Consider the following 15147-nt stretch of genomic DNA (forward strand, 5'->3'; position numbering starts at 1 on the left):
TCTGTTCCACCGGCTCCCCCCTGGCCTTCGGTTGAGGGCTCTGGTCCTGGCCCACCATCCCTCCCCCTGATCCTCCTCCTGTCCACCTCCCTCCTGAGTTTTTGTGTTTTTCATTTTTGTTGTCTGGTGGAGCGTCTAGTAGCCACTCCTTTGAGGGGGGGTAATGTCATGATCACCAGTGAGAGTGCCCTATCAGCCACTAGAGGGCACTCCATCTTGGACTCTTGTTTTCACCTATTGGACTACAATAACCATACTCACTCCTGGACTCATTATCTCATTGTCTTTGCACCCAGCTGTTTTGTGTTTGTTCATTAGTGTCTGTCTATTTAATCTCAGTTGTTTCTGTCCTCAGTTGTGGTTTGTTGTATTTGTTACGTGCACTGTTTTGTATCTCTGGCTTGTTGTTTTGTGGACTGATTATCTGGATTTTTGACCTCTTGCCTGCCTTGGATTTACGTTTCTGGACTCCCCAATAAATACTTATGCTGCACTTGGATCTACCATCTTGTTCTTGTGTGCAACCGTGACAGATACGATACAATCATAGTAAGGGTTACAGGCTCTAGGCACACTTTAAAGGTGCTGTAGAACATCTTTTTAAAAGATGTAATATAAGTCTAAGGTGTCCCCTAAATGTGTCTGTGAAGTTTCAGTTCAAAATACCCGATCTTTTTTTTTAATAAATTTAACTGCCTATTTTGGGGCATCATTAAATATGAGCCGATTTAGGCTGCGGCCCCTTTAAATGCTCCCACTCTCCGCCCACGGAGCTCGCGCTTGCCTTAAACAGTGCATAAACAAAGTTCACACAGCTGATATAACCCTCAAAATGGATCTTTACAAAGTGTTCATCATGCAGCATGTCTAATCGCGTAAGTATGGTATTTATTTGGATGTTTACATTTGATTCTGAATGAATTTGAGGCTGTGCTCCATGGCTAAAGCTAACATTACACACTGTTGGAGAGATTTATAAAGAATGAAGTTGTGTTTATGAATTATACAGACTGCAAAAAATGAAAATAACAACGCTCTTGTCTCCGTGAATACAGAAGAAACGATGGTAACTTTAACCACATTTAACAGTACATTAACAACATGCTAACGAAACATTTAGAAAGACAATTTACAAATATCACTAAAAATATCATGTTATCATGGATCATGTCAGTTATTATTGCTCCATCTGCCATGTTTCGCTATTGTTCTTGCTTGCTTACCTAGTCTGATAATTCAGCTGTGCACAGATCCAGACGTTAATACTGGCTGCCCTTGTCTAATTCCTTGAACATGAGCTGGAAAATGCAATATTGGGGTCATACATATTAATGATCCCGACTGTTACGTAACAGTCGGTGTTATGTTGAGATTCACCTGTTCTTCTGAGGTCTTTTAAACAAATGAGATTTACATAAGAAGGCGGAAACAATGGTGTTTGAGACTCACTGTCATTTCCATGTACTGAACTATGCCAAGAAAAATTCTATTTTTAATTCTAGGGCACCTTTAACATTATACATGACAATGCATAATGAGGGAGAGAGAGAGAGAAAAAAATACAAAAGACGCACGAGATAAAACAAATTGCTATTGATTAATTCTGATCCTTAATTGTGCATCCGAATCTCATCCCGGAGAGATCCTCTCCTATAACACAATTTATTCTACTAAGCATAAATTCATATGATGAAATTTCCACCACTGCAAAGATATAACATATTTAGAAAGTCAACCTAAAAGATGGTTGTTTGAAAGTCAAAGTGAGAGAATCTTCACTGGCCCAATCCCCAATCGTTTTCTTACCTGCAACAAAGCGTTGTCCTATTCCTGAGCAGCATGTAACACAGGCACTCATCCCTCAGCCCAACAATCAGTAGCACAAGGCTGGGGTTCTGGGTCTTCTTGCCAAAATACTTCATGTTCTGGATCACCCCCCTCATCTCTAATCAGGAAAAGACATTCAGGTGTCTCTACCAGGTTATTACGCACCCACCAAACCATGGTCAGGGTTTATGAGTTACATGACTGCCTCATAAAACTACCTAACTTTCATTGTGAGTAGATACTATACTATATATACTATTATACTTTGGATATCATATAACTATGTGGCATATAACTTATCCTTTGGAAATAAAAGAGCCAAAACTAAGCATGAAATTTCAAAGGCAGTAGTGAAGTATACAGATTAAAATGAATTTCTAAATCATATAATAGACATATTAACACTCATTTTCAAAGGTTCAGCCTCTGGTTTTCGCTCAGTCTTTTTTTCTTCTTCTTTCTTATGTTGCACTGACACCTAGCTGCAAAACACAGAATCACACGTTTTTATCCAAATTACCTCCTGTTAAAATTTAAATGTATTACCTATTGGGTAAACAAATTAAAACAATGAAAACACACTGACATAGCCTAAACTGAACACATATCATAAATGTCAGGTCAAAGTTGCCACATTGTTAATGGAGTAGGTTTTATATGTTGTAATGTATATGCAATATTAATAACAAAACTTTTGTTTCAAAATGCTTTTGCTAATTTAAATAGTGCTTATAGTGCTAAACAGTCTGTTTAATTACAGGTTCACATTGCTGACATCATAGTGGTTTGAATATAGTGAGTTGTAGTGAGTTTTAGACTAATAATCAAGAATGATTATGAAACGTGTTCACATTTTTCAAGTTCACTTATTAGTCTACAGAGATGGTTATTATAAAAACAAATCACACAAAGTCTGTGTGTAAAAAGGATAGTGTTCACCCAAATATGAACATTCTGATATAATTTCCTCACCCTTGTCTTTTGAATCTCTTTCTTCTATGGAACACAAAAAGAGTTAGGCTAGAATGCTCTTATACAACAAAACAACAAAAGTGAATGGAGACCATGGCTATCAAGTTAGATTTTAAAAGGCAAGTGAATAACAACATACAATTTCACTCTGCTCTTTACATAAAGCATTATTTGTTTTTGGAAGACTTGTACTACTTCTAGCCCATCCACTTTCATGATGTTCAGGAAACATATTAATATTGTTCAGAACTTCCAGTTTTAAACGCAATAAAAAATATAAATAAACAACTTCTGAACATTTCGGTTAAATATGTGTGCGCCAGATGGCGCTGTGTTGCTTTCGCCTTGTTGAAGTGTGTTGCCAGGTGCGCTTTTTATAAGCGAATTTGAGCTTTTCACCAGGTTGCTTATTTCTCTCGCGTGACCTGGCAACATTGAGTTTCTGGCCTTACGAGTCAACATCAGCTTCCTGAGCTCTGTTTCAAACACGCAGCTGGACAAAATGGTACGTGTTTATTTATCAGAATAGGTTTCTTTACCAGAAGATTCTCGTACTTTTTGGTTTCATTTTAAAACCATACGACCGAGTAGATATTTAAGCTGCTTTCCCAAAAAATCTGGTATTTTAGCACTGAATGGTCACATGACAGCAGCGAGCTAACGCTGCTTGAGTGATTCAACCCATGTTGAATCGAGTCAGAATGTAGTCAGTCAGACTGTTTTAAAGGGATATAATCAATGACACTCGAAGTATATTCATTGCTATAAATTAATTATGCGTTTCAGTGTTTCGATACTTAGTATAGTGTGGTAATGCTTAATGATTAGTCCAATAACAAAATGCTAGCCTACAGTGGCTAACATAAAACTGTTCTTCTAGTATATTATATATTATGAAGTTAACATGTTGTTTACAAAATGAAAGTCAATGTAGACAAGGCAATTTAAAAAAAAAAAAAAAAAAAAAACGTTTACTTTGTTTTCAGTCTACAGTGTCCTTTTTGTTAGATGTAAAAAAAAAAAAGCAACATTTAAAAATGTGTTTGCGCAGCAGTAAATATCTTTCAAAATCAGTTTGACAGACTTTAGGGCTTTCAAGCTGAACAGTTGTCATCGAAATGCTTTTGGAGTGCTTAAAGTGAGACTGTTCTTATGGGAAGCGTCGGCAGCTCTTACCCTAAGCTTCACACTAACCTGCAAGTGCCATTCATTCAACCACAATCAGCTAACATTCATTCTCATTTGTGTTGAGTTTTCCAGTCGATATTATTTATCCACTTTGTTTCAGTTTTCCTTCTGTCTCACATCACCTTTAATCTTTTGTATGTTGTTTTTTGTCATGATCATGCATCCACATCCCCTTCCTCAAACCCTTCCTCACCCACTGTTCCCCTTCCTGACATCTGCATCGTATTCAGGCTGGTCACAGAGTAAGTGCCTCTCCAGACCTCTCGTGCTCACGGTTTTCTGAATTTTAGAATAGTGCTGCTGCTTTCTCTGGGATTCGTCTCTCTCAGACTTACTTCTGTTTAAGCTTCTCTGGGTTTATGATGTTCTTTTTTCTGTCTGTGATCATAAAGTAGCTAATAATCTAATTATTAGCTTGCAGAATGATTCAAATTGCTTAATACTTATCTGTCTAGGCATGTTGAACATGCATCATCCTGTTTCTAAGCATTACAGCAACACATTATTTGTGTTTTGCATATTTTATGAACATTGTGGTGTATATTTTAAACACAGGCTAAATAGAGTATCAGTGAGAATGAGTCAGACATACCAGTCTCATGGGAATAATGAGTTATGTTTGGAAAGGGATACTTGATTACTGTGTACTGCACAATATATCCTGAATGGTGCGTGCCTACTGTTTTATTTAAAGTATGTGAAACCGTATACAACAATGAAACATCTCAAAAACAAGTATGCTTTTGTAGTAACATGCTGTACATTATTTATTCTCTGCACTTTTATTCTGTTATCAAATTAGAAATAGAAAATTGTCAGTTTGCATTTTAATACACTTTTGTGTTCAGATGTCTTAACTTTCAGCAGTTTGATCAAATAATGAAAGATTTCATACTGCATACAGAAAATCTGCATTCTGCACATCATGTAGCTAGATACTGCAGAAATAGTTAGGCTGCATCGAAAATATCATACTCTCTTGAATAGGTACTTCTTTTGAATAAGTACATTAAAAGTATGTTCTATATAGTATCCCAGGTGAAAAAAGTACATTTCTATAATGTACTTAAAGTGCTCTATTTTCACGCACTAATTTTGTACTTAATATACTAAAAATTATACTTTAGTAATTCTGAAGATAATCTTAAGAACATCTAAGTGTACTCAACTGTGCTATTTTGAGACACTATGAAATATGAACTAAAATGTGCTTTTAATATACTATATCTGTATTTAAAAGTGTATTTAGATACCACTTATAGTACATTTGAACCCATAGTGTACTGCAAGTGGTAGCTAAATGTATTTTTTAAATACAGAGTGTATACATAGTATATTAAAAGCACATTTTAGTTCATATTTCATGCTGTCTCAAAATAGCACAGTTGAGTACACTTAGATGTTCTTAAGATTATCTTAAAACACACTAAAGAAGAATTTTTACTATATTAAATACAAAATTAGTGCACGAAAATAGAGCACATTAAGTACATTATTGAAATGTCCTTTTTTCACCTGGGATGAATGTGTGTAGTATGAATTGAATCCAGACATACAACATTCACCATGTTTTCATTGTCATGTGACCTACCATTGTCAATTGCATCACTTCACTGCTGTTTGCAAATCCTTTCCCATGACCTCATGGGATAGTAAAGTGTCCACTGGATACACACTTCAGAATCTTGCTGGAAGTAATAAGTCAACCTGCTGTTTTATGAATACTTTGAATTTGGACATTTTCACATACAGTTTGTTGGCCTACTATATAGTAGGGCACTATGCTATTTGGATGCAGCCACAGTATAGGATGTTAGTATGCTATTCCAAAGTTTTGTCCAGTACCACACATCTGATTCTACCAAACATTTTTATTTAGGCTTGTATGTGAACAATTTGACCTCAGCCTGTTTTAGAGTCAGCAAGTTCAACTGAGCTAACAGTCTTAGAAGCAGCTCTCTTGCTCAGCTTTTCCCCAGTTGTTGTCTGAAGAAAATTTGCTCATTATCAATTATTACATAATGCTAATGCTTCCAAATAGACTCCAAAAGCAAAACATTCTTTCCCAAAATATTTTAATTAAGATTTTATTCAGACAGCAACGCATTGCTTGCGACTCCACTTTTCCTTTACTCTGAGTGTCCAACAAGTGACGTTTGAACGCTAACAAGATGTATTTCGCCATTAGCTGGTGCTTGTATTAGGTGACCTGCACATTCCCCACCGATGCAACACCCTGCCTCCCAAATTCAAAAAGTTGCTGGTGCCTGGCAAGATTCAGCACATCCTCTGCACAGGAAACCTCTGTACAAAGGAGAGCTATGACTACCTGAAAACACTCGCTGGAGACGTGCACATTGTCAGAGGAGACTTTGATGAGGTTGACTTTTATTTCCTATTTCTATTTTCATTGTTGTTTATGCACTTTTTTTGAATCATCCACATTTCTCATTTCTAAATGACAGAACTTGAATTACCCGGAGCAGAAGGTGGTGACAGTGGGGCAGTTTAAAATCGGTCTGATCCACGGACACCAGGTGATCCCATGGGGTGACATGGCGAGCTTGGCGCTGCTTCAAAGGCAGCTGGATGTTGATATTCTCATTTCTGGCCACACACACAAATTTGAGGCTTTTGAGAATGAGAACAAATTTTATATAAACCCCGGATCTGCCACAGGGGCCTATAGCGCACTGGAAAGGTATAACATTTACTTTTATCTTCTCCACATCATGTTTAATCAAATGTTATATGCAATGTTATGTGGATGATTTGAGATCAAATTGTCTTTTCACAGCAACATCACACCATCATTTGTTTTGATGGACATTCAAGCATCCACAGTGGTAACATATGTCTATCAGCTCATTGGAGACGACGTCAAAGTCGAGAGAATCGAATACAAAAAGTCGTAAAGAACGATGATGCTGTCAGCTGCCTTCTTTCAGGATGCTAATCTCGTCATTCCCTCTCACCTGAACGTCACCATCGTACAAATGCTGTATCATAACGTTACGCTATATTTTAATGTAATATATAATACTGTTTATATGTCACCAGAATGTCATCATTTGTGATTTCAGCAGATGGTTGTTGAAAATGCAATAATGTTGCATTATTTGCATAATGTTAGTGCGAATTAGTCTTATAAATATGTTATGTCCCCTATTAATTTTTCAAGGCCTGTGTTGTCGTCTTTCATAAAATAAAACCCCACATCACATGAGCGGTGTCATTATTTTTTAACGCTTAAATGCATGAATGTTTCAACAATCATTGTTACATATTCAGGTGTTTTGCGACCCAGATCTAGATCTAACACGGATAGATCTCTACCTGTTGCGATTAATACAAAACTCTTCTGATATTAGAGTAACAATTATAGAAGAATAAAGTAAAACATATTTTGTTACCTTTTGGAGCTTGGAAGGGTTCGGTTTGAGTTTTATACCATCATCACTGTCCTCATCAGCATCTGGCTCATATTCATGATCTCACACATATTCACAAAACTATAATTCATCATTGTGTTTCAGACATTGCCACCTTGTGGAATAAAGGTAAATTGCACTTGATCAGTCATCAAAGATTAAATTATCGTGCAGAAAAAAATATATACTAACATTGTTACACACCTTGGGTCATTAGCGACCCTATACAATTTTTACAAAAAATGAATGGAAAATTTTTTTTTACGGGTGTGGAACGGCATGAGGGTAAGTAATAGATGACAGAATTTTCATTTTTGGGTGAACTAACCCTTTAAGGGTTAAAGAAAACACAGAACACTTTATTAAAATAACTATTTTGAAATGTCTGGAACGACTGGATTGTTCAGGATATGTTTTAAGATTTTTTCTTAAATGACAAAACCATAGATTGATGCGTTGGTAAGAAATAGAAAGTCCTCGTTATCATCTTCCGTTTCGTTGAAAGACAGGCCACTCATGTGTCCAGCAAGGTAAGAATCTGTTTCAGGTGCCTCCCATTCAAAGTCAGCTTCCCATGGGCGTGATCCTGGAAATTTAGGTCCATTTTGAATAATGTTAAATACATTGTATGCTTTAATTAAATGCAAAACAGGAACCTAAAATGTTCATAATATCCGGATCATAAAGAATCCTGTACATTGCACTATTTATATTCTGTAGTGGAACAAACCTACCCCGTGAAGAAGCATGGTTTGCAATGGTAGTCCTCCGTTTCCTTGACTGTACCATGTTCGATTTTGCAAATCCAGAAGACACTCTGTGGAGTATTTAAATATTAAGTTTACAGCTAAGCCTTTCAACAGTTTTGCAGATGGCATCATTTACTTGCCTTTGATGATTGACGATTTTAGGTAAAGTTGTTTTCTTAACTGAAGTTGAAGATCTCTTTCTGCTTTCTTTTGTCTTGCTCGTAGATGTACTTTTGGAGTTTGTCATGTGTTCTGCTTCTGGGGTGTACGTTGACATCTGCAGTTTCACATTTACATTCACGTGATTCTCATCCGGCACTAAACACAGAGTATGATAAGTTGTAATATGTCAAACATTTCAATGTAATGCAAGTTCTTGCTAATACAGGCAAAATAAATCCCGTTCTCATATGATGTGATGGTTCACCTGTCCTGATACACCTGTGTAATACATTCATATAATGTTGACGTATTAGCTGCCGCATGTGCTCTTTGCTGTAGGCCTCTGCGATACTGTACAGGAAACGCTTCTGTCCGGGTGTCAAGCCTGGATGCTGAAAATGATAGGGTTTATTTCAATGTGAATTAAGTTACTTGACAGAATGTTCTTATAGCTGCTGAATCAGATATTGTCATACAAAAAATTGCAAATCTGACCTTTGTCAGTGTTTTTTTATTTATTTATTTTTTGTTAGGGCCAACTGCATACATTTTTTCCAGAAGTGTGTATTTTTATTGGAATTTTAATATTTAACCTTCATTTTGTTTAATATATTATATATACACAAAATAGTTACACTCAGGACCTTAAAGACAAAAATGTCCCCATTAAAACAGCAACTTTTAATCAGGGCCATTAAACTATAAAATGATGCAGCCTTTGTTTAGGCTTTCATTCTGTTAGCAATCTAACACTTGGATTTATAGCTTTGATTTTCTAACAGTTTTTGAGTGTTATAAAATATATATTTTACATTAAAAACAATTCGATTTTCATAAACTTAAACCTCTCTAACTTTGTTTACTTTTTAAAACTGTTTTCATTTTAACAATAATCTGCCATGGGTCTTCTTTAAAATGAGACCAAACTTAAGTCTGTGCTCCCAAACTTCAAATTTTATGACATATTTTTTACATGGACATTTGTCCCCTAAGTACATGAGAGTCACTTTAAAATTAACACACAAGGGTTAAGTACATTTTCATGAAATACCTGTAAAAATGGAGCAGCAGTCATGGTCTTAGGGATATGAATAGTTTTAATGTCCCGATTTTGTTCTGGCACTTGTACAGTTGCAGGTCTCTGTATTTTATATCCAAATACTGAGCTTGTTTTTCCTGGATAAGAAGAGAATTTAAGTACTTTAAATGAATATTCACACAACAAGTTACTAAAGTAATAACTCCAAGATACTGGTTTACTACACATATAACAGCTGTTTGTCTTCAGAGGATTTTTTTCCCAACTCAATTGGGTCAGAGACTCTGGTTACTCTGTCCAAATTATACAGGTGTAACGTTTCTGTAATTTACACAGATTAAGCTTGCTACTGTAGCCATATGGGGGAAAAAAGAAACAAAAAACTGTCAGGTTGCTGGGGAGATAAAATAGTTGTGCTTTGAGGTCAAATTTACTGTACATGCTGTATACATTGCAGATGTATACAGCAAAAGAGGTGCTATAAAAATGAAGTGATGTGATTCAGGAACTACTTTAGGATAGTACAGCATGCAAATTAATGCTCTAAAGTTATGTATATTATACAAAATTAAAGCAACACATTATTATAAAGGACAATAAAATATTTGTAAACAGAAAAATATCTGATTTTATTATCATTTTAACTTTTAACTGTCTAGGACACTTTGCTTTTGAGATGACTTGGTGTCCCAAATAACAAAGGCAGAAATTGCTAATTTTGTCAATTAATAATTATTTATGTAACAAACTTACCAGTTTGCACATGGTTGAGACCAGATGGCCTGTCAAGACATTATATCATTGGAATCACATAATGTATGTGAAAACAACTCAAAAAAGTAATTTGAACAGCTATGTTATGATATTCTGTTGCTTACCTTAAAGGCAAAAATGACTTTTTGTGGTGCAGACGGCTTTTATCGCTGTTGTTTTCAAGGAATTTCACGTGCTTTTTCATGCCGGCGTGTTACCTGAACTGTGAGACCTGTAGAATATTTACAAGTGATATAAGACGACCTGTAATACCATCCGATAATGCGCGTGAGCGCGTTTCCAGTGTTTTGACTCTAGCGGGCTTCCGTAAGTGACGAAAAGACAGCATGGCGACTGTAGAAATTGTAAGTGAAACACACTGCCGAGGTAAATAACGTTTTTCTGTGAGATAAGTGAAAACGACATAACATCTAGTGCTGCTGGAGATCTGACTATGCCTCGATACGCGCAACTAGTGATGGGTCCTGCCGGAAGTGGAAAGGTAACTCATACTAGATGATCCATAATAATTATGATTTTGTTGTTTTATTATATATCTGTGTTGAAGTAAAACTTATTCTGCATTGCGCGTGAATAAAAGTACAAAGCATGAACCAGTGTTATATCGTTGCTTTCAAAATTGTATAGTGATTTTAATATTGAATTGAGTTATTTTCTCTCTTTTTTCCAGAGTACTTACTGTGCCACAATGATAGAGCATTGCCAGGCCCTCAACAGATCTGTACAGGTGGTGAATCTGGATCCAGCTGCAGAACATTTTGAGTATCCTGTCATGGCAGGTGAGGAATCAATACATAGATATACACACAGTACACCATCTATTTTACAGATTATATTATATATAATGGCAGTGACAAATACTGTAAAAAAAAAAACGTTGTTTTAATAGTCGTTTTAATACAGTGATTTGTTAAACGTTATTAAAGGTGCCCTAGAATTAAAAAATTGAATTTACCTTGGCATAGTTAAATAAGTTCAGTACATGGAAATGACATACAGTGAGTCTCAAACTCCATTGTTTCCTCCTTCTTATGTAAACCTCATTTGTTTAAAAGACCTCCGAAGAACAGGCGAATATCAACATAACACAGACTGTTAAATAACAGTTGGGATCATTAATATGTATGACCCCAATATTTGCATATGCCAGCCCATGTTCAAGGCATTAGACAAGGGCAGCCAGTATTCATCTGTGCACAGCTGAATCATCAGACTAGGTAAGCAAGCAAGGACAACAGCGAAAAATGGCAGATGGAGAGATAATAACTGACATGATCCATGATAACATGGCATTTTTAGTGATATTTGTAAACTAAATATTTGTAAGTCTTTCTAAATGTTTTGTTAGCATGTTGCTAATGTACTGTTAAATGTGGTTAAAGTTACCATCGTTTCTTACTGTATTCATGGAGACAAGAGCCAAAGCTATTTTCATTTTTAAACACTTGCAGTCTGTGTAATTCATAAACACAACTTCATTCTTTATAAATCTCTCCAACAGTGTAGCATTAGCCCGTTAGCCACGGAGCATAGTCACAAACTCATTCAGAATCAAATGTAAACATCCAAATAAATACTATACTCACATGATCCGATGTATGCATGCAGCATGAATGACGAACATCTTGTAAAGATCCATTTGGAGTGTTATATTAGCTGTGTGAACTTTGTTTATGCAATGATAGAGTCGAGAGCTCGGAAGGGGGCGGAGAGCGCGAGCAATTAAAGGGGCCGCAGCATGAATCGGCGCATTTCTAATTATGCCCCAAAATAGGCAGTTAAAAAAATGAATTAAACAAAATCTATGGGGTATTTTGAGCTGAAACTTCACAGACACATTCAGGAGACACCTTAGACTTATATTACATCTTGTAAAAAAACATTCGATGACACCTTTAAAATTGTAAAAATGCTTACAATTTTTGTATTTCATGACTAGTGTTGCATTTGTCATTTATGTTAACTTATCCAACATCCTAGAAATAAAACTGCATATAGGTTTACATTGTTTTTTGCTGAAATATTCTCTCACACTTTTTTTTAGGCAGAGCTCAAAAGTGTCATTTCTGTAACTAGTTTGTGTTTAAAGACATCTAGTGTGTTCTGATACAATTGACTCCGTATGCAGATATTCGAGAGCTGATCCAGGTGGATGATGTTATGGAGGATGACTCCCTGAGATTCGGCCCCAATGGAGGACTGATCTTCTGTATGGAGTATTTCGCCAACAACTTTGACTGGCTGGAGGAGAGTCTTGGTCATGTGGAGGATGACTACATACTGTTTGATTGCCCTGGTAAGAGGTGATGTGCCAGATGTATGGTGCTGTTGAGGACTGGAATGGAATGGTAAAGAGTGTTGTGTCCTCTTGACTGCAGGTCAGATCGAGCTGTACACACATCTGCCTGTTATGAAGCAGCTTGTGGAACAGCTGCAGCAGTGGGAGTTCCGTGTGTGTGGCGTCTTCCTGGTTGACTCGCAGTTCATGGTCGAGACCTTCAAGGTAAGGCTTGTCAAATAATTTAAAAAACAGTCTCATGTTGTTCTATACAAATAAATATAAGTATTACTGTTCTATAAAGTGGAAGTGAAATCTGTTTCAGCAAGTGTGGGCTGGATTTTTATAGTAATTTTGAATAAAAAATGATTGAAATGGTAAAAACATAAAGGTTATATTTGTTTTAATTCATTTTCTAGTTCATCTCTGGAGTTATGGCTGCCTTGAGTGCTATGGTCATTCTAGAAATTCCACAAGTCAACATAATGACCAAAATGGATCTACTCAGTCCAAAGGCTAAGAAGGAAATAGAGAAGTATGTTTTGAGAGATGTTGAAATAAGATCTGTTTATAATTCAGATTTTTAACCTATATTTAGATGACTGTGTGTGGGTGTTTGTTTTTTTTTTGTTTGTTTGTTTGTTTTTTTGTGTGCAGGTATCTAGACCCAGATATGTACTCAATGATGGAGGACAACTCTGTTGGTTTGAGAAGCAAGAAATTCAGAAAATTAACCAAGGCCATATGTGGTTTGGTAAGTTACAATTACAAAGATTCAGCCTTGAGTCAAGGCATTGATAAATACTGGTATAATATTATTACATGTATTGCGTTCACACCGCCGCCAGCGAGAGCATCAACAGTCGCCTTGGCCGCCCTGCCAACAACGCTGTACTGTTCATTCAAACCGCCGCCGACGGGAGGGTCAAAGTAAATGACAAATCGCGTCAACCAATCAGAAGCCTCTCAAGTGAGGACCTCTACATTCCAATTGGTTGCCACCGAACCGCGTCATAGCTCATTACCATAAAGTTAACCTGATTTCAACTCTCCTCGACGCTCTCACCGGTGAGATTAAAATTCCGATTAAAAATGCGATTAAAAAATGAGATTAAAATTCCGATTAAAAATGCGATTAAAAAATGAGATCAAAATTCCGATTAAAAATGCGATTAAAAAATGAGATTAAAATTCAGATTAAAAATGCGATTTAAAAAAAAAAAAAAAAAAAAAGCTCCTATTTTACTGTGCATGTTTGTTGGGCTGCAAAATTTGGCCAATTTTTTTTTTTTTTTTTATTCTATAAATATGACTATAAAATGATAACGATAATTATTATTAAAATTACTTTTATTATTTATATTTTTTATTAACAAAAAACCATTGTAATAATACTACTTTACTGTAAACACATTAAGTATTTAATAATAATTTTATTTTACAGTACAACTGTAAAAACACAATTCTAATATTTGTCCTAATTTCTACATTTTCATTTTCATTGACTAAAAAGATCACTATTATCCTTATATTTCTTAATTTGTTTAATATTTTATTACTTGACTGTACACATTACAAATTGAGTATTTAATAATAATAATTTTACAATAATAACTGTAATAATAACTGTAAAATTTTAATACTAATATTTATGAATTGATTTGTTTTATTTAGTTTTTTTCATTTTTTGCCGAAAAAACAAACTAAAGGGGTTTTTTTTGGCTACATGTTTATAAAGATTGTCATTACATCTCACACACTGTATATTTATGTAATTAAATCGCAGCATTTGCAGTTTGATAATCACATAGCCATATCACGATTTCGATTTGGACAAATCGTTCAGCCTTGACAGGAAACATTCTTTAGTAAACTGTTGAAATTGTACTGTTTTCTTTAGATTGATGATTACAGTATGGTTCGATTCCTTCCCTTTGATCGCACTGATGAGGAGGGCATCAACATTGTCCTGCAACACATTGATTTCTCCATACAGTATGGTGAAGACCTAGAGTTTAAAGAGCCAAAGGTTTGTGCTTAGGGCTACTTACTTAGTATTGCCATATGCTATGAACTGACGTTTGATTCAATGGTGTATTTATAATGCTTGTTTATTGTTAAAATAATATTTGTTGTAGAACAAATTACAGCAAAATTATAATTTTAAACATTAAACTTACAATATTCTTTTTTTTCCCCTCACTCTAGGAAGTTGATGAGGAACCCAGTAACACGAATTTTGACGAGTTCTTCCAAGACAGAGCAGATTCTTGAAAATCCCACTTTGAAGCCAGACTATAGATGTGTTCCACTAATTAAGAGTTTCATTTATATAAACAATATTTTGCCATGTTCATAATGTCATTGGTTGAAGGATACAACTGAATCCTGTGCTGTATCTCAATCTTAGCAGAGTTTTATAAAATGTAATCAGTTTTTTTTAGAACTGTCTATTTATTTTTGCAATAAAAATGGAAATGACAAAATGTGGTTTGAATTTTTAACAAAAAAAAAACATTTCGTATATATCAACGTTACAGCCTTAGAATCATTAAGGAAGACATATCCTTGCAGAAGAGTGGTTTATCTAGGTTATTCACAAGTTAAATTAATATTTGGCAATCTGGTCTTGATTACATCCTTATTAAAACCCAATGCACTTATGTTGTCTAGGTAAGAAGCTCGCTAGTTTTTGACTGCCGTGACGTCAAAATAGATTGGACATTT

At 35.3% G+C, this 15147-nt stretch overlaps 3 protein-coding genes across 3 annotated transcripts; 2 read left to right on the forward strand and 1 right to left on the reverse strand.

Moving 5' to 3' along the window:
- Positions 1-3208: 3208 nt before the first annotated feature.
- On the forward strand, positions 3209-7203 carry vps29 (VPS29 retromer complex component). Its single transcript, XM_067375759.1, has 4 exons — positions 3209-3304; positions 6176-6367; positions 6453-6688; positions 6785-7203. Exons 1-4 carry the CDS (start codon positions 3302-3304, stop codon positions 6900-6902), a joined length of 549 nt encoding a protein of 182 aa, XP_067231860.1. The 5' UTR covers positions 3209-3301; the 3' UTR covers positions 6903-7203.
- Positions 7204-7846: 643 nt separating this feature from the next.
- Positions 7847-10326, reverse strand: LOC137012244 (protein FAM216A). Its single transcript, XM_067375378.1, has 7 exons — positions 10247-10326; positions 10122-10150; positions 9381-9505; positions 8595-8721; positions 8308-8485; positions 8153-8235; positions 7847-8004 (listed from the first exon to the last, which is right to left on the reverse strand). The coding sequence occupies exons 1-7, from the start codon at positions 10324-10326 to the stop codon at positions 7847-7849; spliced, it is 780 nt and encodes a 259-aa protein (XP_067231479.1).
- Positions 10327-10427: 101 nt separating this feature from the next.
- On the forward strand, positions 10428-15078 carry gpn3 (GPN-loop GTPase 3). The gene is made up of 8 exons (XM_067375295.1): positions 10428-10623; positions 10813-10921; positions 12271-12438; positions 12521-12645; positions 12840-12955; positions 13078-13174; positions 14321-14449; positions 14629-15078. The coding sequence occupies exons 1-8, from the start codon at positions 10576-10578 to the stop codon at positions 14692-14694; spliced, it is 858 nt and encodes a 285-aa protein (XP_067231396.1). The 5' UTR covers positions 10428-10575; the 3' UTR covers positions 14695-15078.
- Positions 15079-15147: the final 69 nt, after the last annotated feature.

The sequence above is a fragment of the Chanodichthys erythropterus genome, chromosome 22 (assembly GCF_024489055.1).
Source record: "Chanodichthys erythropterus isolate Z2021 chromosome 22, ASM2448905v1, whole genome shotgun sequence".
Lineage (NCBI taxonomy): Eukaryota > Metazoa > Chordata > Actinopteri > Cypriniformes > Xenocyprididae > Chanodichthys > Chanodichthys erythropterus.

Bases quoted from the DNA above. Each gene is read 5' to 3' on its own strand.
- LOC137012244 (XM_067375378.1), bottom strand. From the start codon at position 10,326: ATGAAAAAGCACGTGAAATTCCTTGAAAACAACAGCGATAAAAGCCGT. The intron at 8,486-8,594 runs GTGAACCATCAC...CTCTGTGTTTAG, and splicing joins ACACAGGTGTATCAGGACAG to TGCCGGATGAGAATCACGTG. The intron at 8,236-8,307 runs GCAAGTAAATGA...AATACTCCACAG, and splicing joins AAAATCGTCAATCATCAAAG to AGTGTCTTCTGGATTTGCAA.
- vps29 (XM_067375759.1), top strand. The intron at 6,368-6,452 runs GTTGACTTTTAT...TCTAAATGACAG, and splicing joins TCAGAGGAGACTTTGATGAG to AACTTGAATTACCCGGAGCA. The intron at 6,689-6,784 runs GTATAACATTTA...GTCTTTTCACAG, and splicing joins GCCTATAGCGCACTGGAAAG to CAACATCACACCATCATTTG.
- gpn3 (XM_067375295.1), top strand. From the start codon at position 10,576: ATGCCTCGATACGCGCAACTAGTGATGGGTCCTGCCGGAAGTGGAAAG. The intron at 12,956-13,077 runs GTATGTTTTGAG...TTTTGTGTGCAG, and splicing joins GCTAAGAAGGAAATAGAGAA to GTATCTAGACCCAGATATGT. The intron at 13,175-14,320 runs GTAAGTTACAAT...TGTTTTCTTTAG, and splicing joins CCAAGGCCATATGTGGTTTG to ATTGATGATTACAGTATGGT.